The 27,473-nt window shown below is 32.9% G+C and overlaps 3 protein-coding genes across 3 annotated transcripts; 2 read left to right on the top strand and 1 right to left on the bottom strand.

Moving 5' to 3' along the window:
• Positions 1–517: 517 nt before the first annotated feature.
• On the top strand, positions 518–13,971 carry LOC130813150 (uncharacterized). The gene is made up of 15 exons (XM_057678906.1): positions 518–1,047; positions 1,959–2,088; positions 2,200–2,237; positions 2,788–2,881; positions 4,478–5,727; positions 5,926–6,057; positions 7,594–7,670; positions 7,901–7,936; positions 8,212–8,284; positions 9,519–9,584; positions 9,937–10,014; positions 11,287–11,459; positions 11,812–11,858; positions 12,941–13,250; positions 13,335–13,971. Exons 1-15 carry the CDS (start codon positions 710–712, stop codon positions 13,676–13,678), a joined length of 3,186 nt encoding a protein of 1,061 aa, XP_057534889.1. The 5' UTR covers positions 518–709; the 3' UTR covers positions 13,679–13,971.
• Positions 13,784–21,108, top strand: LOC130813656 (subtilisin-like protease SBT4.15). Its single transcript, XM_057679500.1, has 13 exons — positions 13,784–13,840; positions 14,600–14,669; positions 14,733–14,869; positions 16,210–16,304; positions 16,415–16,512; positions 16,929–17,075; positions 17,488–17,593; positions 18,071–18,578; positions 18,851–18,951; positions 19,198–19,419; positions 19,941–20,052; positions 20,160–20,373; positions 20,460–21,108. The coding sequence occupies exons 1-13, from the start codon at positions 13,784–13,786 to the stop codon at positions 21,026–21,028; spliced, it is 2,436 nt and encodes an 811-aa protein (XP_057535483.1). The 3' UTR covers positions 21,029–21,108.
• A 680-nt stretch (positions 21,109–21,788) lies between these two features.
• Positions 21,789–25,668, bottom strand: LOC130813655 (uncharacterized). The gene is made up of 6 exons (XM_057679499.1): positions 25,339–25,668; positions 23,470–23,604; positions 23,304–23,381; positions 22,715–22,780; positions 22,567–22,632; positions 21,789–22,469 (listed from the first exon to the last, which is right to left on the bottom strand). Exons 1-6 carry the CDS (start codon positions 25,666–25,668, stop codon positions 21,789–21,791), a joined length of 1,356 nt encoding a protein of 451 aa, XP_057535482.1.
• Between the last annotated feature and the right edge of the window lie 1,805 nt (positions 25,669–27,473).

Genomic DNA, 27,473 nt, shown 5'->3' with positions numbered 1-27,473 from the left:
AAGATTGAAATTAGTACGTCATAATCTATTGGAGTATAAAAAATAAAAATTTGATTGGGTCTTGGGCCAGTCGCACGACTTAGACTGTTTCAAAAGTTTTTAGTTTAATTATCACCGAAAAATTGAATAAAATAAATTTTTTTAACAAAATTCCCAAAATAATTTTCTGGAAAATTTAAATTTTCAAAATAAACATCTTCATGTCTGAGCCTAAGGTTAGGTTTGTTCACTATTACCAATAGCGAGCAAAAGATTCTCTCGTTCAGTGTTAGTAACAGCGAACAAATCTTGACTTTAGTTTAAACACTTGCTTTGAAAATTAAAATTTTCCAAAACATTAAAAAAAAAATTTTTTATAAAAATTATATATTGTATTTTTCATTATCACCTTATCACTCTCACTCTTGTGCTTCTAAATAAGCCTAATTTTAATCTTAAAAAAAAAAGCCCTAATTTTTTATAGGCGGCAAAAATAAAGTACCCAGCCGAACCCTATTAGTAATTTAGTATTACCCATCACGCCGCATGTCCTCAGTACGATACCTACCATTAGCACCCCCATCTTCGATATCTCAAAACTTCAAATACTCCTTACAAAGACTCGAACGCTGGAACTTATTAGAAACTTATTCATCAATCAGATTCCCTTTACTCTGATTCGAACCTTCAACCTCAATTTGAAAACCCTAAACCCTAGAAAAATACAACAATGGAAGTCGAAATCATGCACAAAAAATCAACTGATAGGAATAAGAAAAAGAAGAATAAGAATCAAGACAAAAATTCAAGAACAGCATTGGATTCACGAGGTGTAGTAGAAGCAGTAGAAGTACCTTTGATCAAGTGTAGTACTACTACCACAACTACTGATAATGATAATACTAATGTGGAGGATAATTCGAAAATTAAATCATCGATGTTTGATTATTGTTATGAGAATCATTTAAAAGCAATGGATATGATTTATAAGATTTGTGGTGAAGAGGATGATTTAGATTTGGTTGATTGTGAAATTGAACGTTTAGCGTCGACTATCACTTTTCTTAGGTACTGATTTATTCCTGATTTTTTATGATTTTGTGAAAATTTTGATGCCTTTTGTTTTTCTGTTTTTTTTATAATTTGATAATGTTGGATTAGTACGAAAAAAGTGATTCTTTTGGTTAGCTTAAGAATTTCCTTGAATATAGAATTGTTGATGCTTTTAATTCATGTGGATGATTGCTGGAAAGTGGAATTGGGAATCCTGTATGTTCATTAATCTGCATGTGAATTTAGTGAATGATATTTGAAAGAAAAGAAGCGAGAAGATACAAGAATGTGATACTTTGTTATTGAAACATTCAATATTTTGTACAATGTATCAGGAGAAAACAACTCCTTATATAGGCATCAAGAAAATGCTAGGAGGGAGTTAGTTATACAATCTGTTATTCTAACAAACTCCCTAACAACCTATAACAAAACTGATTACATCATATAAAAGAAACAAACACTAAACAGAACAACTAAAATAAACGTGCTGCTGCTTGCTGATGTATCATCTGACGTGGAGATAGCTGCGCCTGTTGTTGATGTGTTATTGAATATTCCATACAGCTGCAATGTAAGGATTGTGAAGCAACTAAGAATAACCCATATGAAGGCTGCAGACAGTATACAATGTATAGCTCAATATCATATCTCAACAATATTATTGTAAGAGTTTGTGAGATTTGAAACAAATAGGTTTTAGAAATTTTGTACAAGAATGTGCATGTACTGTACTGAACTTAACTTGCTGGGATTTATTGAACTTGTTTGTGTTGAAGTGAATATATGTTATTCTGTCCTTCTATGTATTTTGACTATTTTGTGTTTCATATCAGATATTAGGCTGGAGTAAGAGACAGCTTCTACCTCATTTTTCCTCTCGATTGTTTTCCTATTTCATGTATACTGTGTGTGTGTGTGTGCAGTGAGTGGAGATATTTCAAATACAATTCAAGGAGTATTCGCTTTGTGTCTGAAACAGGACATCCCAATGAGATGGGAGAAATAGCTTTATCTCAATTCTCTGCTGCGATGGTGCCAAAGTATGATAAGGAGGTAATCTTTGCTCCAGAACACTTAATTGCTGCAAGGATAATAAACTATAACTCTAGTACATGTGCATGAAAAAATGACTTCTTGATGCTGATTCCTGTCCTTGCTTTTCAGACAGAGAAATTGGCTGATCCGATGTCTACGGATTCCTGGTATGCTGAAAATTATAATCTTGTAACTTGGTTTTATACCTGTTACCTATCAAGCTTCCTCAATGATCCTTTTGAAGATTGAAGTTACAGGCTTCTGTAATTTAAACATGAAATGATGGAAAAAAACTACCTTTGACATTTTTTATGTGACATTTGTTCCACAAGACACTACCTTAAGACACTTTTAGCTCCTTTGCCGTGTATTTTTGCTGTTGACTCTCAAAGAAAAGTGCATTGGAGTCTGCACCTCATTCGTTCACCTATTTTTGTTTCTCCATATCATGTTTATGATCTTGTGCTCCTTACATGGAAGAAATGCTTGGTCTATAATGTTTAGAGCACTTTAAGCGGGAAGTAAACGCCCTCAATAGACCTAAATATTGCCTCATTAATGTCAAGACGCCTGAACTGACCTCAGTACAATTTTCTAACATAGAGCCACATTGGTAATTCCACTGTGTGTTAGGCATGTCTATTCATATTTAATTTTCTATTTGTACTTATTTTTTCACCTATACTAGAGATGTACCTAATGTTAAGTTTGTTTCAGCAATGATTTTGTATTATATGTCGGAGGACTTGTGTGGTCACTGGATTGGTGTCCTAGGATGGATCAAGGAACAAACTCTGCTGCACAATGTGAGGTAATAGCATGGTGCCTCCATTTCTCATTTTCAATTTTACTTTTATATGTTCTTTATTTTTTCATCTGTTTATACACATGTCTAGAGTAGTGAGCATGTATGTAATGGTGTTGATACTTCAATATTATAATTAGTAGAATAGTAAAAGATTGATATTCCTATTCTCTTGCAAGTCCTATTATTTTCACCTTACTGGATTGAAATTATATTGTGATGAAAACTTATTTTTACAGATGAAAGCTGATTTGAGAGATTAAAACCGAATGATACTGATCAAAATGATTTGTTACTAATTACTGAAATGATTGTTACTGATTAGCCTGATAATTACTATTATCGTTTTCGAGTTTGAACTTATTCATCGTAACTGCTTTAGTACTTTTTAGAGATTACAACTTACTTTTTCTGATTAGAACTAATTTTTTATGATTATGAATTCTTTAAAGATAAGCAGAACATGACCTTTAGCCAAAAAAGATGAGGATTTTTGTTGCTTGTAGGTGGGACAAAGTTGTGCACTAGTTGTTACCCACTGCGATCCTCCTTGTTATCGAATGACTAGGAAAAGAGCACTCATTGGCATTGAGCCATTAAGTGTGGGTACTATTTTTAGAGAAAAATGATTTCCATCTATGTTGTGGAATGGAGACATATCTATTTCTTGGATTTGGAACATCTTTGGTACAAAGAGAGCGAATGAATAAGATATTAGTGATCACTTTTGCTTATAAATTTTCCCGATGTTGGAAAGATCAAGTTTCTTTTCCCTCTAATCATGCCCCTCTGTTATTTAGCTAAAAGATATATATATATATATATATATATATATATATATATATATATATATATATATATATATGTATATATATATATATATATATATATATATATATGTATATATATATATATATATATATATGTATATGTATATATATATATATGTATATATATATATATATATGTATGTATATATATATATATATATATATATATATATATATATATATATATATATATATATATATATAGCTTTTTTTTTTATTGTATAAATCTTAAAACTGCAATTGGTTTTTTCTTTTTTGTATTGCAATCCTCTTCGAGCATTATCTTTGTTAGCAACGATCTCTCACGTTAATTTATTTTTATGTATGTAGTTGACTCCATATTGTTGGGACTTGGGAATTGGGATTAAGACTTCGGCATTGTTGTAATCCTTTTTGATAAGGTTTCATATTTTTGCATTAATATTTAAAATAAATTACTGATTTTCTGGCATTTTATAAATGGATCCAAGACTTTGTACCATTGTGCAAAACATGGATGCAATTGCGGTAACAGTTGGAAAACGTGGTTAATGCATATGGTTTTGTTGTTGTCGTGACTTAATTTGCGGTCACAGTAACCCCAAAAAACTTTACAATGTGATCCTGGTGCCCTAATGCAGTCGATTTTTTGCACTATGCCTTGTACGAAATCTAAGTGCATGGTACCATTTTTTTGTTAGCCACAAGTACACTGTATGGTATTAAATTACAACATTGTATGTTGCAATGTTACCTTCAGACTTGCTCATTTATTCTTTTTGTCATGTTTCAGTTTATTGCTGTTGCTGCTCATCCCCCTGATTCAAAGCACCACAAAATAGGTGATCCTCTTAGTGGTCGAGGGATGATTCAGATTTGGTGTCTGTTAAACTCCACGACTAAGGAAGGTATGCTAGCTCCTGTAGAGAGCATAAAGCGGAGATACCAAAAAAATAAGGCTGCAAAAAATGACGAGAATAAACCTGTGAGGCCTAGGGGTAGACCTAAAAAGAATGTACTGAGAAAACCTCCTGCCTCAAATTCCGAAGGTCAGATAAGTCAAGCTCTTGTGCTTCGGCCTTCAGTAAATACATTAGAAGTGTCACTTGCTGATGAGTTCCAGGAACAAATAGCTCCTGAAGTTCAGATTGCTCACCATCTTGCTGTTAAGCTTCCAGTAAATACATCTGACATGCCACATGCCGCCCAGGAAATGTCATCTCCTGGTAGCAAAAATGATGAATTACATCAAAGTAAGAACCTTTCAAAGGAAGAAAGTAAACAAGAACAACCCAGAGGAAAGGCTAGAAAGAATCGAATAAATAATATTTCTGTTGAAGATCCTGAAGGCCAGTTCATTCCAGCCCTTGCAGTTCAGCTCCCAGGGCATACATTAGATGTGCTTCCCGTGGATGAAAATATAATAAGTGTCTCTGCTCCAAAAAAACGAAAAGAAAGAAAGAGAAAAGCTGCCAATAATGAAAAGAATGCAACAGCCCGAACGGCTGGTAGCTCTGAAGGGCAGTTTATTCAAGCTCTTGCCACTGAATTTCCAGAAGGTATGAAAAAATTTTCTCCAACTGGAGATAATTTGCTGAACACCTCTGGGCCTCTTGAAGAAACTAAGAAATGCCGTACCAGCGAAAGATTGCTTGCAGCCGACATGGATTGCACACTTGCAGTGTTGAAGAGAAGGTCGAGAAATAAGTCAAAAGCATTTAATGAATTGGATCGCGAAAACAATGGTTATCCGACTCAAATTTTGGATCCGGCACCCTCTCTTGCAACTGTGAGTCTGGAAAAAAATATTATGCATAAAAACAATTTGGTATCGGAAGAAGACATGCGTGAAAATACCTCAAATCTGGGATCTGACTGTGGTCATGTCCTAAACGATGTTCTCCCTAGAGTTGTCCTATGCCTGGGTCATGATGGGAAGGTTGCTTGGGATGTAAAATGGAGGCCTCTTATTGATACCGAGTCTGTTGCTAAGCATAGAATGGGCTATCTAGCTGTTGTTCTTGGCAATGGATCTGTGGAAGTGTAAGGTCCCGTTTTCTCTCTCTTTTCTGCATGTGCAATTTAATGATGTCTTTGAGATTCTTCAGCTTCATGGCTTTCATAACTTTAAATCTACTCTCTGGGCTTAATGTCACATCCATACTATCTTTCTTTCCATCAATCTTGAAAGCTGACATTCCCAATTCTTTACTTAAGCATCACTTTTTATATCAACTGCAGGTGGGAAATTCCTTCACCTAAAGTAATTAGTTCTATTTATGCATCTCGACGTGCAAAGGATACAGATCCTCGCTTTGCAAAATTGAAGCCAGTATTCCGATGCTCAATGTTAAAATACGGTGATAGGCAGAGGTAAACCACATCTTATGTTTCTACTTTTCACACAGTTGAATATTTGACATTACATGAATGATTTGCTCTTTTTATGATTGATCAATTATTTTTAGCCTTTGAGAATCATCTATTGGTGTCAGTATTATTATAGAATCATAGATGTATGTTCACAAATATATGGCATTGAACGCTAAATAAATTCATTGTCTAGTGTTGGTATTGCGACCCATCAAGAGTCTGAGATGCTCGTGCCTTGTTGTGGGACTGTAAAGTCTTATAGTCCTTACGCAACCCAATAAAAAGAAGCTCGTCTCCTATCTGACATGCTTCTGAATTTTTCAAAATAAATAATATGCTTATGTTAAGTATGAACTCAGAAACACGCCATCTGTTCATATCATGTATCATAAAAAAGGGAAGCAAGGGATAGATTGAATAAAACTCAAGTTAATTAGACTATTCGCATTCACCTATGTTAATTGGACTTGGGAACTCCGGTCCAAGAGTTGTACTTGGCTATTTCATGAAAAAATTCCATATTTTTGGCTCAAAATAAAGTGTTGAAGTGCCTTACCCATGTTTGAGTATCAAGGATCTGACGTGGATGATTCAGGTAAAATGAAGAGTTCAGGTAGCATAGTTCAGGTAAAAAGTGAATGAAAATCAGTTAGAAAGATGTTAATATAGAGTGCATTCTCTTCAACAAGAATGTCGGAATCTGCCATCTCAATTCTCAACACTATATTTACAAATTACTTTTTAATCATTCAATTCAAATGATGTTAATATAGAGTGCATTCTCTTCAACAACAAAGTCGGAATCTAAAACCCAAAAGGTTGGGGAGAATGCATATACATTCTCTTCACTTAAAAAAATGATATAAATTTCAAGTCTTCCAATAAGTTTCAATCAGTTTTGATATGCTTTTTTCTTAACCAAGTCTAATAAGTTTCAAATATGGTTGATGAGTTAGCAAATAACTTCATCCAGGTAGATCAGGCTCCAATCAGGTCTAATAAACTCTAACTAATTTTAGTTACGAGATATTTCATATACTTATTTTCAGTGATAGGAGATTAAAATCTCAGAGAAGTTCAATGTAGGGCTTATAAGATCAGATAATTATGATAAGAAACAACCCATGTATATATTATTCCTCTTCTCTTTGATTCTCGTCTATATCTAGCTCCAATACACATAGTTTATTGCTGCATTTCATACCATAATGTGACATTACGTACCAATTGTTTTTTTCTTTTGATTGGGGGGCAAGCTAGAAGTTAGAGAAACTTTTTGACATGCCCACGAGCATATTGTGACTCATTCCAGTACTCTTAGTGCATCTTAGTGGATAAAAACATTGTGTTGTTGCAATCTGCAAAATAGGCTATCTGGAAAGAAAGTTGACTACTTAAAGTTATACATAGATCATATTCCTGCTACACTCATTGGTGTCATGAATTCTTCATTATTTTGATAATAGTACATCTAATAACTGCTCTTGTGAGCATGGCTTTTTAGCTACTTGTAGCTTAAATTTGTCAATTTTGCAGTATGCCTCTCACGGTGGAATGGTCAACTACCCCCCCGCACGATTTGATATTGGCAGGATGTCATGATGGAGTGGTAGGTTTCATTCATCTTTTTTTTTAATGTCCATACCCAGCCGTGTTCATTTTGTTATAGAACCTTTTCCTTTTCCTTCTTATGTGGAGTTTCAATAGTTTGATTAATTGATGTTTCATGTTTGCAAAGTTATGATATTTTGCTATTAGTTATCCTTTCTAAAGAATTGAAGGTAAATATTTTTGATACTTATGTTTTTTTTTTTTCTACCGAACCACAAATTAATGCAGGTAGCTTTGTGGAAGTTCTCTGCAAATGCTTCTCCTGAAGGTACATAAGTGATTGACTTAGTCTACTTAATCTTTGTCACCCCGCCCTATCTCCTTGTTATTTTCAATCTAAAAGCAAGTATGCTTTAGAATTTTGTAATCTAGTTTTAGGGCACTTGATTCAAGTGTGCTTGGTCATTGAGCTCACATGTCATTCTTTCCTCTTTGCTTGATTGGTTAATCCTTAAAGTAAATTTGAAAAAAGAATTTTTAATAATATTATGCTTTGTATTTCCTGAATTTCAGTTGCTAACTTGTAGCATTTTTTGTCTACAGATTCCAGACCACTGTTGTGCTTTAGCGCAGAGACAGGTCCTATTAGAGCTCTTACTTGGGCCCCATATGAAGGGTAATTTATTTTGATTGAGAAATTGTTTTTTTTTTTTTTTTTTTTTCTGTCGAAGTTGTAGGATGAAAAAATGAATGTGTTTCAAGTTTTAGGCACTAGTCTCTGTAGAAAACACCTTTGGGAAATCGCATCTGATGAAAGTAGAGCTCACCGATTCAGAATTTATTCTTTGACTTCACTATCATTGCCTTTTTTCATTGCTCAGGTTTATTTTGTATGAAGGTTATTAGACTGTACAATGCTGTGTCTTGTAGTTAATGTGTGCGCATGAAAATTCATTGTTAGTACATTATGCATTTGATATTTACTGATATTATTATTGACTGTAGGAAATATTATAAAGATCTAACTCTTCTACTCCATTAGCTCCTTTTTATGTCCCGGTTTGACCTAATCTCAAATCTCTGAGAGTTTTTTTGATTAAACAAAGACGACCAAAAGGGGAAGGAGGTAGTATGTTGTTTAAACTAGGTAGTGAATGAGTGTCATTGACAATCTAGAATCCACGCACATATATTCACTCCTCTTAATATCATAATTTTTCTTGTACTGAAGTTTATGTAATATTAAGGGTCCTTTGAGGTCTCTTAAGAAATTAGACAACACTAAGTCCATAACGTTTTCCTTGACAATCAATCTCGCTATATTTCATTCAAAAAAGTAGTGTTGTACAAAAAGCCACGATTCGACTTAGTGTCTGAAGAGTAATGGAGAATGTAGAGACGGATGGTAGTAACTTTTGTTGAGTCAAGATGGTAAATCAGATTGCTCTTTTAGTTTGGGAGAAGTAATAATGGTAACTGTAGTCTTGAAAAGACCCAAAACTTAATATGTTTGCTATCAAGGGTCAATGAAAAACAACCTAAGGTTGCATCAATCTAAGCCCCCAAATCCTGCCTTGGTGGGAGACTGGAAACCACTAACATTGAGGTAATGGAATGTTATTGATGAGCAACAATGGTTTTCTTTTTCATTACACCCTAGATCAGTAAGGCAAAGAAACTGATGTCACGTACTAATAATAAGAAGTTATGAACCATCTTGTTCTTTTGAAAGTTCTTTCTATTGTATTATCAATTTATGATCCTGGAAAGAAATTTTCTTTTCCCACTTGGCATTGGGGTAATGGCGTGTTATTGTTTTTGTTGTTGCTTATAGACCTTTCAAGTTAACTTTCATTTTTAATTTTTAGAATTGTCTTTGAAGAAACCTAATATTTCTTCTTATTTTTCAGTGATCCTGAGAGTTCAAATATTATTGTCACCGCTGGACATGGAGGGTTGAAGTTCTGGGACTTGCGGTAATATAGCAGTGTTTTTTTTTTATTTGTTCACTTTATAAAACCTTGAATGATCACTTAAACTCATCAGTGTGAAATAGATTATCTTTTAGTGATAGGCTGTATGACAGACTCTGGACAAACCGACAGAGTAAGATTTGGGATAGTCTGTATATTTCAACTTTCTTGTTGCGCTTACCTTTCCCTAGTCGCTCACGGTCTCTCCCCATTTTTCCTCTTCCCACCCCCAAATAAATGAAGTTTGTTGGTTGTGTCTATATTTTGCTCTTGGGTTCATTTCTTAGCTATTGAATGTTTTGACCTGTAATGCATAATTTATAAACTGACTAGTGAATACTACTGTTACCTGCAGTGATCCATTCCGGCCTTTGTGGGATGCAATTCCTTCACAACGTTTCATATATGGTCTTGATTGGGCTCCTGATCCAAGGTAAAATAGCATTGTCTTTTGAAACTGTATAAAATTTTCGTGCTTCTAGCATACACATGCTTGATGCTACTAATGTGTTTTTTGTCAAGTTTTCTCCCTTACAAGAACATATTTATTGTTTTGTTTTATAAAATATTGTATGTGGGTCTGCCACATCTTTCTTTTTGCATGGACTATTGAAGGGTAAGCGTGTAAGACTAAAGGCCTATTGAACTGGACTTGACTTATTAGTACTGAAATGAAGTGAAAATGTGACAATAAAGTATTGAAGTCTTAACATTACTGAATTTAACTACTAATAGACCTCTTCAATCCTCGCTTGTGGTGGGATTCATATTAGGTTGCTGACATGGTGTATGTTATTATGTCTTAGCCGTTTATAATGCTCTAAACTTGTACGCTTGGTTTGGCTATCTCACGATCTCTCTGCCTTGATGATTATTTGCAAATCAAGTTTGCATGTTGTTCTTGTGAGATGGTATATTAACTTCAGAGGAGGTTATTTTCTGTATGAAGAGCCTTGATTTGGTGCAGAATCACTAACTGTGAATAATTTATATGTGGTGCCTGTGGTTCGAACTGAATTAGTGTCCTTTGAAATTTCTTTGTCTTGATTTGTAACTAATTTAGTCAGCGTCTCTGTTGTTATGGTTCAAACAGTGGAGCTTAGGGTAGTTATTTGATTGGAGAAATTTGAAGAAATTAGATGGCATCTTTTCCTCAATTTACTTGGTTCTTTTTCAACTTTTACATAATCCTTTTTATCTCATCTAAAAAATTAAAGACCTAGCTATTGAAAGGTCTTTTGGAGCTTGAATTTGGATAGTACTTAACATTGGCAATGTGCTGATTCCTGGAACCTAGGGAGAATTGTTTCCCACGAGACTACAGCCTAACAAATATTTGTCCACACTACCACCCATTGGCTATGATTGCCATACATTTTGACATTGTTAGCATGCATATTTGATATTTGATATGAAATTCTGAACATTATAAGAGAATAATAGCATTAAAGTTGTATTTGATACGAAATTAACAATAACATATTCTTCTTGTCTTTTTAAGCTTTTTAATTGTCTTTTTCCTTTTTTTTAAAAAAAAGTAGAGTAAAGTACAATCAATGACGGGAGAGAAAAAATGATACTTAATTGTGAATTGAAGATTTTAATATGGTAGTTATCATTACAAGAAAAAGAAGTTGAATCTGATAATAAGATGTTTAGGAAACTTCTCTGCTGCACTTACATGTTGGGTATTTTTTCTGTGAAGATGTGTCCTTGTAACCTATGATGATGGAACACTACGGATGCTTAGCTTATCAAGAGCTGCATGTGATGTTCCAGTTACTGGGCGACCTTTTAGTGGTACACAACAACAAGGAGTGCACAGTTATTATTTATCGTCATTTGCCGTATGGAGAATCCATGTTTCACGACTAACAGGTTGCATTAATATACTTTTATGGCATATATTTTTAATTTGATTTGATTGAACTTCTCTATTGAACCTATCTCATTTTAAATTTGACTTATTGAGATTATAAAGATCAGAATTCTAGACCTTGGAGTCAAAATGGATATATAAAATTTCTTACATTTCTGAGTCCTGACATCTGGGTTTTGAGATCTCTTCATGCCTGTTTTATTTCTGAAAAGGGTTCTTACCCGTCACTTCTCATACTTGAGTTAGCTAAAGAAAGCCAAATGTCATATTCATTTTTTCATTCATCTATGTAGTTTCTTTCGATATAGTTATCCTTTTTTAGCCTTTGATTGAAATTATGTTCTTGTATAGGTATGGTTGCATATTGCTGTACAGATGGAACTGTTCTCTATTTTCAGGTATGTTGCAACTTGCACCTTCAATTTCTGTTAGCATAAATAATGTCCTATTTTCTCCGTCAGTTACTTTTTTTGATATTCTTGGAATGGTATACGTGTTAGACATTGCATCACAAGCTTTTCATCAATGTTTATTCTCCATTCTCGTAAGTAGTGAAATCTAGCCTGATCCGTTCTTTCAAAGTTGTGGCATTAATTCCTTCGCCATAGATGACATGCTACTCATAAAATATGACTGATTGTACATATTTGTTTTTTCTTGACATAATTAGCTATTTTTCCTTCTTTAAAATCCAAAAGAAAACTACTGGCATGGGTTGAAATTGATTAAAAAGGAACAAAGGGAAGGCAAACCAAAACTCACAATAGAGACAAGCCTCTTTCTTCCTTCAATCTCCTTCATCCTTATATTGTCCATCGCCAAGCAGACAAATGCGGTAAAATATTTTAGAGAAAGTTCAGCATAATTTACACTTCACTTTTCTTTGATCACCTGAACAACTTTATTCCTTGATGCTGGGAAAGTAGAAGTGAGTTCTGAAAATTTTAGCAAGTGAAAAATAGATTGCAAGAAATACCTGGGAAGGGATCTACTTTTGAAATTGCCAGAACTGATTTAACGCTTGCTCAAACCTGGGAAAAAAGTAACAAGTGAATGGTTAGATCTATCATTATATTTTGTACTACTCTTCTAAATGGTTGCCGAGGCAGTTTTAAGTCGTGTTTAACTGTTACTTAACTACTTGTTTGCATGGATTAATTATTGCTGAAGTGAACTAAACTTAACTAAATGAACTGAACTTTACTTGGAATATATTAGAACTGAGTTGAGATGAACGTGTTGGAATTGAATTGAACTAAATTGGACCGAAACCTGAAAAAGAGTTTGAAGGTTTTAAGTTATAGTTAAAATAGATTTTGTATTCTATATTTCATAGGGGTTCTTTTTGGTTGGGTTAGAAGGAGACAGGATGCTATAGATAACCTGCTATACATGAGCTAGGTGTTTTTAGATTTATTTTTCAAGGAATTCATTTGGAAAAGCTTCTCGATTTGATTAAATTTGATTATGTTGTTACCAGCTAACACACAAACAAGTGGACAAAGATCCATTAAGAAATCGGGCTCCACATTTTCTCTGTGGTTCATTGGCAAGTGAAGATCCATTAAGAAAACGGGCTCCTGAATTTCTCAATGGTTCATTGGCAAATGACGAGCCGACGGTTATAATGAACACTCAACTACCAAGTTCTCCCCACAGAATAAAAAAGTCGGCAACAGAATGGACAAATGCACCCCGATCTGCACGAACTGTTGCATCTGATTTGAATCAAGCAAAAAGGGTTAGAAAAGGTACAGAAAAAACCCAAAAACCAGATGATCAGCTTCCTGGTAAGCTTCTATCAATCCTTTTTGCTACCTGTGTGATAATTAATGTCATTTTCACCAATTCAACAACTCCTTGAAATCTTGCAGCATTGTGCTATGGTGATGATACCAGAAATGCAGACACAAATGAGCTTCAGACAAGTGCAAAAGGTGGAAAAAATAAAACAAGCAAATCGGAAAAAACAAATGATGATCAAGCATTGATTTGTTCTGACGGAAATGAGGAGAATTCAAACAATAAAGCAGATCCTAAAGGAGAAGCAGGTAGGATAATAGAAGTTCCTCCTCCCAAAATCGTTTCGATGTACAGCGTGAGATGGAATATGAACAAAGGTAGTGAGAGATGGTTATGCTATGGCGGAGCAGCCGGAATTGTGCGTTGTCAAGAGATTGTTGCCCCAGTGTTTGATAAGAAACTGTTAAAGTGGTGATCTCAGAGACAACTGCTGTATTTTTGTACATACTGATAGTATTATTAGTGTAGTCTATATGGTTTTGTACGTAGTAATTTTATCATTAGTGTAGTCTAATGAGTTATGCCAGCACTCAGCAGAAATACTACTGTTGTACTGTTGCTACATACTACTGTACTGGTACTATTACTAGTACATACTAGTAGAGTAGTCGTATATAATGAATTATGATATTTATTGTCATTGTAGTCTTGTGCATATTGTCTTCACATCTACATTAGAATTTTTTCACTTCAATGCATTTCAAAATATTTTGAGATAATATCTTCTTGAAATATTCAATTAAGGATTAATGATCTTCCTTAAATATTCAAATAAATAATGAATTTTCAATATTTTCCTAATTATAATGACCTTTATTACTCCCTATAACATTATATTTTGATATTTAACTTATTAAATTCTGAATGTCAAATGTAACAAGATAAAACAAAAAAGAAACAACATTTAATTACCCTATGTCATCTAGTGGGTCCCACTTCCAGTGAAATTTAAATAATTAAATATATGTAATTTTATACTTATTAGTGATAATATTAGTACTAACAAAACAAAAGGTTGATTATGATTGATTATGGTAGACCAACATTATGTGACTATAATCCATTGTAATCAAAATAAAAAAAAAGGACTATGAATCTTCCACTCCATCGAACAAGAAAAAAAAAAACAAAAAAATACATGTCTAAATAGCCTATAGTAATCTATTTTAACAAAAAGTGAGATCCTTACAAATAGAACTAACTAAAAACAAGAGAAAATTGTTTAAAACAATAGTATTAATTAATAAATGAAATAATTAAAAATAGAAGGAAAAGCATATGAATAATTACAAGGAATTTGTTGTAAAACTGACATTGCGTTATGCATGGTATGCAGATCGATTTATTTACCCCAAATAGTAAACTTGTCTGTAAAACTCCTACAAATTCTATGGTTCTGTTTTTTTGTTAGTTAACATGGTCATAAACCCCCTTTTTTTACCCTACTAATACTGTTTATATATGTGCAGTGTTTAACTTTGAATCATTACTCAAACTCAGTGTTGAAACATCACAAATTATGAAGATTTCAGTAATTATTCTTGTATTTGTCATAAACATTACAATCACACTGATCCACGGTTCAAATCATGACAATCAAAGAAAGGTACATATGTCTTATTATCTCCGTTTTTAAATATTTGCAAATTGCAACTGATTGTGAAATATTTACAACTGATTGTGATATATTATGTGGAAAAATGTTACGATCAGTGAAGAAGGACTTTATTAAGTAGATGCACTCCAATCAACCATATTGTTACTAAAATATAGATCTTGTATGTGTTGCATATGTCATGTACTACTATGATTCGCATTAACTTGATTGTTATTTATTTGTATTTTATGTTACACAACTAATAGTATTAATAGATTTTTAATAAACGGCTAAGCGGGCTCCCCTTGGTCTATGTCATAGGCTTTCATGATATTCTGATCACCACATAATTATGTAGTATAGAACGTATTATTATTTACGAGCTTAAAAAATTTGTCATTTCAATATTCATTTAATTACATCTCATTCATATTATCACTAAAAAGCTTTTTTAAAAATTGGTTTCCATTATTTACTTCTAATACTATTAATTATTTTACAATAAACTTTTGTTTGAATGGAAATTTAATTTTAATATGGCAACCAAATAAGTCCATAACACAATTTAATTTAAGTTTGCCACAATGATTCAAGATATGAAAATTATTTAGTGCTATTTACCAAGTGCAGTTTAATGTTATGGTTAGTGAGAGAGTTTGCTTGGGTGTTCTATGTCCGTTTTGTTGGATAAGTTACATGTTTTTTTTTTTTTTTCTCATTATTTTGAGTTATGTGGATCTCTTTGATAAAAAAATTAGTATTTCTCTAATTTTAAATTATGGAGTAGGCTAGAAAAGGAAAAGATTGGATGAGAATTGTTGTTAGATTTTACAACATTTGATTTTTTAGAGAAAACATGTGAAAAATGCAAATTTTAAGGTGCACCATTGCATAGAACCTCAACTTAAAGTGTCTCATATATTAGTTTATATTATTTAATAATACCTTGTTTTAATTTCTTTAGACACTATAATTTTACAAAATTGTAAAATAATTAACGAGTAGAGTTGTTTAAAACAAATTCAACGGCTCGATATTTACCCGACTTTGTAACTGAATCTAATTTTCCCCACTTTAACTTTATACAATTATGTAAAAATCAAGATAAACAAACGATCCAATATTAAACCGACTCAAAATGTACACCTAGCCTGAAATCAAACCGATAACACCGAATGAACACCTATGAAGTCTGAATGAGGTCTCAAAAATTATTCATAATATATATATATATATATATATATATATATATATATATATATATATATATATATATATATAGAAATGAAATTGAGGAACTCATGTCGATTTTTATTTTTTTGAATTGGATTACATTTGAAATAATACAGCCATATATAGTTTACATGGGAGAATTATCGCAAGGGATTAAACAAGTAACAGTGCAAAAGCATCATCACAATTTGCTTGTTCAAACCATTGGAGAGTTAGTATTTTTCTTATTGTGCTTCTAATTACTCTAAATTATTTTATTTTTATTTTTTTTGCTAATTAAGTCAACAATAAATAATCCTCAATTTTTATTCTAAATAATAGTGCAAGTATAGCAACAAAAGCTAAGATACACAGCTACGGAAAGAGTTTTAATGGATTTGTTGCTAATTTATTGCCTAGTGAAGCAACTGCTTTATCAGGTATATTGGCATATACTTTCTCCGTCTTCTTAATTCCTTAATTAATATTTATGTATAAATTAAATATTTTTTTTACAAAATATATAGTAATAGAAAAAGTTTTATATGACAAAAGTGTCAAAATGTCAAAACTAACGTTACGACTTTGAAAATGTGATTAGAGTACAAGTTTGACAAATTAAAGAAATAATATGTCAAAAGTCAATGAAAAAGTTACAATAAATATTTTTGATTTTGGTTTAAATAGTCAGCTTTTCAGCTAACTTAAAAGTTATTTATTAATTTTTTTTTTGCCGTTTGACCAACAAAAAAAATTAAAACTAACTAAAGAAATCAAAAAGTTAATTGTTAAATACCCTCTGAGTATTTATTTCGATTAATAATGAAAATAAATAGATGTAAATTTGAAAATGCAGAGAAAAGCAACGTAGTATCAGTATTTCCAAATACAATACGTAAACTTGTGACAACAAGATCATGGGATTTGTTGGGAATGCCTATTGATTTGAAGCAACGTAATTCTCAAACCGAAAGCAATGTTATTATGGGACTCTTGGATACAGGTTTTTTTGGGACTCTTGTATTTTCTTCTTTATGTTTCTTTGTCCATGTTATTTGTATTTTGTTAACATATTTTATATGTTTAAAGTTTTTTCTTAAGAATTTAACATGAATTAATAGAATCGATTATATTATAATTCAAAAGAATTTATAGATTTTTAATTATTATTTTAAAATACAATTAAATTTATGTTTTATATACATTATAAATGTAGCTCATACGTATAGTTTTTATATGTGTGAAATTAAAATTATATTGTATACGTAGTACTAATAAGTTTTCAATATTAATTAGGTCTTGAATATGAATTTCTTCTAGTCTTATTATTTTCTCAGTCTATCATTTAATTGAAAAAAAGTGTGAAGTGTCTAATATTAGGTGAATTTATTTGTCTTATACTTGTATGTTAATAGGCATTTATGTTGATGCTCCAAGCTTCAATGACAAAGGATATGGTCCTCCTCCACTCAAATGGAAAGGCAAATGTGATAAAGGAGCAAATTTCACCGGATGTAACAGGTCTTTTTCTTTTTTTGTTTCTGTCTGATACAATGAAAAGTATTGTCATATTTTCAACTATTATGTTCCTCCAACTTGATGGGGTTGGAGTAGAGACTATTTTGGATCGACTCATAATAGTATATATTATTTGCAACTGCGCTTATAACAAGATTTCATAATCGCAATGCAATTAATTTGATGGCTTTCAATTCTCATCACCAAAGATTTTGGTCAGATGCACGTAATCTTACTTTTGTCGGTGATAATTAAAATGTTCTTTATAATTGTCTATTGATAGCAAACATCGCCTCTTTAAAAAAAATTACAATTACTAGATACTCTAGTTTGTACCTAGTTATTATATATGAAATGTTTAATGCTCTAACATGTCTGACCCTCCATATACTGTTATCCTACATTCACTCCTATTAATCAGACTTAATATGATTGAAAATTTAAGGATGACCCACAAATACAATTTACATTTGTATGCAGGAAGGTGATAGGAGCAAGATATTATGACTTAGGAGGAGAATACACAGGAATAGAGCCTACTCCCACAGATTACGACGGACATGGGACTCACACAGCATCAACAGCAGCAGGAAGAACTGTAAATGGTGCTAGCCTTTACGGGTTAGCCAAAGGAACTGCTCGCGGAGGGGTGCCTAAGGCTCGCTTAGCCACGTACAAAGTATGTGGCTCATTTGGGTGTTCCGATATGAACTTATTAGCCGGTTTTGATGATGCCATTGCTGATGGAGTGGACATTATATCCGTCTCGATTGGCGGTTATAGTAGAGATCTGATGGATGATGTGCTAGCCATAGGCTCATTTCACGCCATGAAAAGAGGGATACTTACAGTTTGTGCTGGGGGTAATGAAGGTCCTGATCTATGGACTGTTAATAATGTTTCTCCTTGGGTTTTAACTGTTGCTGCTACTACTTTGGATAGGAAGTTTAAGACCATGGTTCAGCTTGGGAATGGTAAAAAATTTAATGTAAGTTTTCCAATTACTATCCTCTGTTTCTTTATTTAGTTGGTGACAATTCGTCACCAAACTATCTCATGGGCCCACTTCTTTTGGCACATTTATGGGGCACATGTGGGCTCAAGCCCAGAAACTTACAGGTAATGAGTATTGACTTGCTTACATACGTAATAAGGTTTATTTTTTTCTAAAACTATATGATAGTAGAAGGATTGCCCACCAAACATATTATATGAAAATGAATTAAAGCGATTGATTTATGAATGATATTTGTGGATCAGGGGATATCAATCAATACATTTTCACCCAAGAAAACTATGTATCCTTTAACAACTGGTACTCTTGCATATAAAGGCAACCCAAATCCGTCAACAAATTTAAGGTATTGTGTTTTTTTTAGTTGGAGTTAATTCTAAATTTATTAAGAGTTTTTAGTTTGGGACTAATATTTTTCAAAAAATTGTTTTCTTCCATTTTTATTGTTTGATTTGACGAAAAATAGAAAATGGAAAAGAAAGTTGACAATTTCATCCACTTAGTTATTTTTGCAAAATAATATTTTTCGTGAAATCAGACATCGTGGATTTAAAAAAAATATATAATAAAGAGTAATAGAATTGTGTGGCAGCCTATGTGATAATGCAACAATATCAGAGAGTAATGTGAGAGGCAAAATAGTGTTGTGCTTTGGATCAACATTAGCTGATTATGTAATCAAAAGAAACAAAGGATTTGGTACGATCATGGCTGTTGATGAATTCACTGATATGACTTCCACCACTCTCATTCCTGCTTCTTTTGTTTCTTCCATTAGTGGACACCTTATTGATCTTTACATCAACACCACCAAGTAAGTCCTCGTTAAAATTCCCTCTTATTATTGGCTACAGTAAAATAACTCTTAAATAATTTGTATGAAAACCGGACCTTCTTATCTCCTTGATAAGTGTAATGGTCTGTTGTCTCTCTACCCTCTCCAGACCCAAATCATAGCTACAATGAGCTGGATATATTCGGTATAGAGGTTTCAACGGGTCAAGGGTTGGGTCTTTGACGGGCCTTGGTGTGAAGAGTTGGACCAGGCCAGATTGGATAATTAAAGGAATTCGATCGACCCATCAGGCCATAAAGTAATAAAAAAACTACTTTATGAACTTTTAAAAAATGGGTCATAGTGGATTGGATTTCAACGGGCTTTAACCCGCCCCGACCCATTTAACATTTGCCATGAACCACCCCAACCCGGCCCGTTGAACACCTCTAACCAGTATGATGATCATCATTTGTTCCTCTAAATCCCGCCTAGCATGACATTGGTCCGACTCTTGGACATACGTATTGTGCATTACGTGACTCAAGCAGTACCTGCAGGTCACCACAGGCAATTATACACAAAACTAGAACTGTAAATACAACAAAAACTCCTATGATTGCTTCATTTTCTTCAAGAGGTCCTCAATCAAAAGCTAGGAATATCCTCAAGGTAACAAATTCATGACCACTAGCATGGTTTCCGAAACTATAATTAATTCATTGATCAAAAAGTCATATGAAATCTATTTCCTCATTGGTTAAATACCAAATATGCAGCCAGATATAAGTGCACCTGGAGTTGATATTCTTGCTGGTTACTCAAAACTGGTGTCGATAACTAGCGAAGGCGTCGACAATCGATACAGCGTGTTCAACATCCTGTCGGGAACTTCCATGGCTTGCCCTCATGTCGCTGGTGCGGCTGCCTACGTCAAGTCCTTCCATCCTGACTGGTCAGCTGCAGCCATCAAATCCGCTCTCATGACCACTGGTTAGTACTGTGTCAAGTCTTTTGCAGCCATATATAAACTTCACCTAGTAGAAATGCTGATTTTTCAGCCTGTCCATGTAAAACAGCAAAACCGGTACTGAATAATGGCGCTGAGGACCCGTTAAGCTCAGGGGCTGGGTTTCTCAACCCTGTCGCAGCTGTCCACCCGGGCCTAGTATACAACATCTCCGCAAACGACTACATTCGGTACCTATGCAGGGAAGGCTACAACGGAACCACATTAGCCCTTCTCCGAGGTGGAAGAGGAAGTAACGCAAGGGGGCCGCCTCGCTATAATTGCTCGAAATTCAAGCCTGGCATAGGGGTAGATGGGCTCAACTACCCTTCAATGCATATCCATCTGCAATCGTCCGATACAAGAATTTCAAAAACGTTCTATCGTAGCGTGACATACGTTGCAAATGGAACCGCAGAGTACAAAGCTAAGGTTACATCAGTACCCAAAGGTTTCTCAATCAAAACCTTTCCCGATGTGTTGAAATTCACACGAACATACCAAAGAAGAACCTACAAAGTTGTGATAAATGGATCCATAACAAAGGATACACCTTACAATATCAATACATTCTTAGAATGGGTTGATCCAAAGCATAGAGTTAGAAGCCCAATTCAGATTTATAGGCCTATTGTTTGATTATTTCGAGTAATTAGTTTACATTTAAGCTTAATGATAATCCAAGATTTTAATTAGTCTTAATTTGGAATGATTGTCTGTTGTAAATTGAAGAAATGACGGTTGCTTCACCAGAATTTTATGCTTTATGTTAGAAACAGTTTCTTATCAACAAACATACCAGTAGAGTTGTGGTATACTAACGAACACAAGAACGTAATTTAAGGGGAAAATACATGACAAAAGCCGAAACCAATGCTAAATGAACAATAGTCACGCAGTGACATCGCAAACCCGTCAATTTTCTTCTTCGAGTGATCATAGCAGTCTTCCGTCTCCAGTTAAGTACGATGAATTGAAAAATGCAAGGAACAAAACAAGTCTGTTATTGCTCGGCTGTAGCTAAGCCACAGACGTGTTCAATCAACACCAGTGTCCTGTATTGCGCTTGAGTAAGGATGGCAGCTATTCCTTATTGTCATGTTTGAGAACGATATTTCATTTATAAATTTGAAATTGGCTCAAATTTATTGTTTGGTAACTTAAAAATTTTCAAATTCGAATTTGAATCAATTCCACCATTATTTATAAAGTACTAAAAGTTGAGAATTTGAGAATTACTTCCCAAACCATATCATTCTCAAATTCTATATTTATGATTTTATAATTGAAATCCATAATTTCAAATGAAATACTTGTTACCGAACACGAACATATAAGAAAAAAAAAGCAATCATCAGTAGTATTAGAGACATAATAAAACAGCTTCGGTTTTCATTTCTTAGCCATTTTCCCGTCCTAGTAAATGATAATGAAGGCGACTCTTGAGTTTCATAAGTTCTTTCCTCTTTCTCCTTGCTTCCGTCCCTGCGACTGAAATTTCTTTCTTTCTCAAACTCCGCTCTTTTCTATTTTCTGACGAAATACTTGCAATCTTCACTGATGATGCCGCTTTTGCTGAAGGAAAATCAGAGTTAAGATGTGGGTGTAACGAGATACAATCGTCTCGTTCTAGAGCAAGTCCACCCCCCGAAAAACATGAGGTTTGTGAACCTCCCGACAAAGTCTGATAGAAACTGTTCAAAGATTCACCTTGTGTTTGTATGGGACCTGTTTTCTTATCTGTTGTTATAACTAAAGGACAACTGTGAAGACAATGTATAACAGAAGACGGGCTATAAACATGTTTAGAATCAACAAAACCACCCTCGCCTATATTTTCAAACGATGAAAGTTGGTGAATACCGTTCATCGGAAGCACCACAGGGCAAGGCAATATACACCAAGGAAATTGTTGGCTTAAATGATCTGAAGGTGGCACACATGCAGGATGTACTAAAGGGCGGTTTGCCGATATATTCTTGTACATGTAATGTGACCAATTCGCAGGGTGCAGACTATGAGTTACAGTACCGGATGCTTCATTTCCGCCCTTGTTTTTGATGCCCGACATTTGAGCTAACTGCGCGCATTACACTATTGATAGTAAAATTTGTCGAATATCATGTCGAAGCATGCAACGAACTCGTGTGATATTTGATACAGTTGTGCATACGTACCTTTCCCTTCAGTTTTTGATTGGCAGTTTGAAGCGACTGAAACTCCTTAACCGCCGCCTCCTTACTCTGCTCGAAAGACAGAATTGCGGAAGTGAGTATGAAACATAGTATGTCATAATGCAATGCTTCAAAGCCAAAGGTTACATACCCTTTTTAATCTCTCATTTTCTGATGCTAAATCTGCAGCTTTCCTAGTTAGCTCTTCATGATATGCCTAAGCAAAATGTAAATTATTGAAGTCGGATATTAAAATCACAATCGTGTATCTTATCTTAGTGTATAAAACAAATCTTGGAGCCTCAACTATCAGCTTAACCTTTTGATTGAATTGATTATTTGACATGGTATCAGAGTATTAGGCAGAAATCACATTGTGTTAACATCTGCAAGAACCATCCACACTTCTAGCTCAAAGCTCAATGGGCTCTCATGTGAGGGAGCGTGCTTGAATATATAACATATCACGAGGATTCAACCATCAATTTAACATTTTGATTAAACTAGTTGTTAACATGATATCAAAGCCAACGTGACAAGATGTCAAAGGTTCTAATCTCATCCACCCCGCTTCCAAAATTGAATATCCAGCTTTAGGTATGAAGAGAGTATGTGTTGCATCCTTGAGTGTGTTAGAGTATATATCAATTCTTTGAGCCTCAACCATGAGCTTAAGCTTTAGCTGAGTTGATTCCTTAACAATGTAATATCAAATAAAATCGGTACAAGGATGATAGTACCTGTCTCCTACGAATAGTTTGTCTAGCACTCTCTCGATTAGCTAAAATCCTACGTATTCTTCGTGCTTCTTTCTCTTCCTGGATCATATGTTATGGACATAAAAATTAAGAACACGATCATAAAAGTGAAATTCAATTTAAACGTACGTCTTGAAGTATCATGTACCTCGGTTAGATTATGTCTCGACCTACTACAATTGTTTCGTAGCTTGTTAGCGAAACCAGGTTCAATTGATTCACAAACCTCCTCAACTTTCACATCACCATTCTGGCATTCCTCTTCAAATATAGAAGGCTGGTCCTATATCATCAAAATTAGGGTTAAAAACTACATTAATTAGTCATTTTTTTCATGAACAACTTTTTAATATACATTCCTATAATACAATTTACAATTTTGACTAATTATACTAATCCTTAGAATGAAGAAAATTTGAAATTCACATTAATAAATCCACAAATTAAATAACTACAAATTAATATAATTACATCAAATTCAATAGATTTGAAATAAAATGAACCAAACAAAGCAATTCTAAATTAAATATAAAAAGTTATTACCACTAAATTGACTACATTACTGAATATACATATTCATGTAAAACAAGAAAAAAAATACTAATAGTCTAATATACACTAAGTTATATATCAAACTAATTATTTTAATTAAATAAATTTATTAATTAAAACTTATATTTATACTTTATTACTTTACTACAGTAAACCAAAAATAAATTAGAAAAGAACATAAGTACCATTTATTGATTGAAGTTAACTATTGCGCTATTCTTCACGAAACTTTAAAATTTTTTTCACGGTTTCACCAAAATATATATATCCAAGTTATGTTAATCTGGCTATTTGATCTCAACAAAAATAGATAATACTCACAATCTAATATCTTTATCCATGATCTTTTAACTTGAAACCATTTTGTTGGGGGATTAAAAATCCCATATATATGAAACATCCAAAATACCCTAATTCAATGGATCAAAGGTTAAAACTATAAGTCAATGTCAATCGTTAAAAGTCAATATTATAATGGCCAAAATCGCATACTTATCCTAATCAGACATCACACAGCAACTTTCCACTATCACCATGATTAAAGACGCTTTTCAGGATAACCGCCCAGGTAACTGTTGTCCACTATGTCACTTCCATGTTCACGTTCTCCATAAAGCAGCACTACTGAAATAACCAACCAGCAGTTATGATTCCTATACTGAAACTCTTATAAATAGATTTTTTTTTAAATCTTACTCTCTTACCCATAAGTATACTTACACTCCTTACATTTACATTTTCTAATTTAACTTAAACATCAGAGAGGCTTTCCGGGACATCAACTCCCGATTTAGTCTTTCTTTGTGGTTGCAGGTACACCACTTGTGACAGTTAGATTATCTCACTCCCCTTAATTTGAAAGATACTTCTCACTTAAAATCCCCTTTAAAAATTCAGCCGTTTCTCAGCAAAACACATTTGTTCTAAAAATTTCAAAAGCACTACCAAAATTTTTTAAAAAAATAAAAAATAAAAAATAAAAAATAAAAAAAAAATCTATACTAAGAAGTAGTAATTAAATACATTATTCTTGATTACATATGTCACAATCATAAGAGTAAAACAGAAAATCCAAGTATCCAACAAAATCAACAAATATTTATTTTTATTAATATTAATATTAATAGTCATTTAAGCTATTTAAATATTCAATAATTTATAGGCTATAATAACTTTATCAACAAAACACATGAATCAAAATAATTTTTCATATTTTAATTTTTCACTTTTTTATTATCTTTCTGTTTATAAATAGTTGAATATCTAAAGAATCATCATTTGTCTATCTTTAATGATTTTGTTAAGAAAATATTTTTGCACATACAAAGTACTTAAAATTATATAAACTACATAATTAATAAAAAAACATAAGCAAGATAAAAAAAAAACAATATAAAATCATTTATACAACCAAAAATAAATTAAACTAAAAAGAAGCTAATAGAAAAGAATAAAGATAGCATACCAAGTTAAGATCAAAAGGAAACGGCGTAGGAGAAGGAGGACGAGAATCCTTGACACGTCTATTATTACTGTTACTATTACTGTTACTCCGACGTTTTCCTTTACTCCCCCAAGGCATACAATTTTTCTTCGTGGAGTCGTGATGGCTTTCGTTCTCCTCCTCCCCATCCACCACCACCCCCGCCACCGTCACAGCGTCGTGCTTAGTGTTAATATTATTGTTAACGTTGATATTATTTCCCAAACTAGCCAAAACTCTAGCAATTTCAAACTCTGGACATCCAATGATAGATGTTGCAGAAGAAGCACTAGACTCCCCACTAGACCTCATGATATGATAAACTTAAAAAAAAAAAATAGTAATATTATTATTATGTAACAAATTAAAATGAACGTATTATATTATTAGCATGAATTAATATTTAGAAGTATATATTATGTTTAGTTAGTATTGCATATTTGCATTGTACAATTGTTATTATTTTTAATACAAAGATATTTTTATAAATACATAAAGGATTTAAGTAGCCAAGTCTAAAATGACAAGGAAGATTAATAAGAGTGAAATAAGGGCGGCAGATCAGAGATGTAGAGGTAAGAGGGGCATGGATATGCGTACGTAGGTTAAGGATGCTAAAGCCCAGGTGTATTAGCTTGACACTTGCGGACTTATCACACTTTCAGGGTATCTACTTTTGCCACGTGTCCTTTCATCCTTGTTGGACACTTTCTAGTCTTCCTTTTTTGGCTTGGCTAACACCGGGAGTATTACAAGGCCGAGTATAGAATACTAGTATATACGTGCTGAAATCAATATTAATTTGTTTGTCATTTTTATATGTGAATTTTAATATATATTTGATCTTTGATTAATGATCGGAGTTATAGAATAGGCATGTCAAAACTTAGATTCCTCTTGGAGTATTGTATTTGTTGGGATGGTTTATTTTACATCGACAAATTAAAGATGATGTGCATACTTTATAAGTTAATGGAGACATTCTTTCTATTGCCATATGATTTTGGGATAATATATATCTTTTTGGCTTATGAAGTGTGTGCACCTTGTATTTTCCCGTTAATATGCTGACATTTACAATAAGTTCAGCTCAATTTAATAGTATTAGAGTCAAGAGGTTAAAAACCGATTCGTGATTTATTCACGAGTAGGGAGTCAAAGACTAGACATGTCAAGATTTAGATTTCCTCTTGGAGTATTCTATTAGAGTCAAGAGGTTAGAATCCGATTCATGATCTATCCATAAATAAAAATGGCTATGAGTTTATGACCTGAATTTTGGGTTGAAACAACTAACTTCAAATCTAATTTGTATATTTGACCAAAATCAAATTTTATAACTTACAAAATTTGAAAATTTTAGACTCATACTCACCAAACCTAATCGATTTTTATTAACCTAGCTAATTATTTTAATCCACTATTATTTTCATTAGAGTGTCTAATAGTCTAATATGTGTCTATAAGTTTAATATTGGTCTTAATTGGGTTAATATGAATCTAAAATATGTAATATAATATATAGCTAATATTCTCATAATTTATATTAAATATTAATTATGCTTCTTAACTTGTATATCGAAATGTTGTATAGTGATCGAGACCATCTCATATAATCATTTTTGCTTAAATTAATAAAAAGAATAAAGTCAAAAAATTAGATATTGTAACTGAAGCAAAAGCGTTGGACCAACTTAATCATCATACAAACCTTATATTATATCGATTTCTGAACACTTTTATAATGAGTCTATAATACAAGTTATATCATTAAAACCTTTTATACATCTATTTATTTATGTTAATATTCAACTGAACTGAAATTAATTTCGTTAAGTTGGTGTGTATATGAAATGGATATGTCTAAATAAACCTTCACTCACTTGTCACTTCCTTTGGATGGGGTGGTTTCTTTATAATGGATGGTTGGCGGTACACAAAAATGACCTTTTGCCTCCTTGTGTATTGTCTCCTTCTACTCAATTGGCGGTGTCATTGTTTAGTGTGTAGAATAATAATAATAATAATAATAATAATAATAATAATAATAATAATAATAATAATAATGATAATATAGTTTTGGCTAAAAAATACTAACTTTATTTTATTTTCTCTAA

This window comes from Amaranthus tricolor, chromosome 5 (genome assembly GCF_026212465.1).
Source record: "Amaranthus tricolor cultivar Red isolate AtriRed21 chromosome 5, ASM2621246v1, whole genome shotgun sequence".
In the NCBI taxonomy this organism is placed as follows: Eukaryota; Viridiplantae; Streptophyta; class Magnoliopsida; order Caryophyllales; family Amaranthaceae; genus Amaranthus; species Amaranthus tricolor.
The sequence above is the reverse complement of the archived record's forward strand: the minus strand, read 5'-3'. Positions and strand labels throughout refer to the sequence as shown.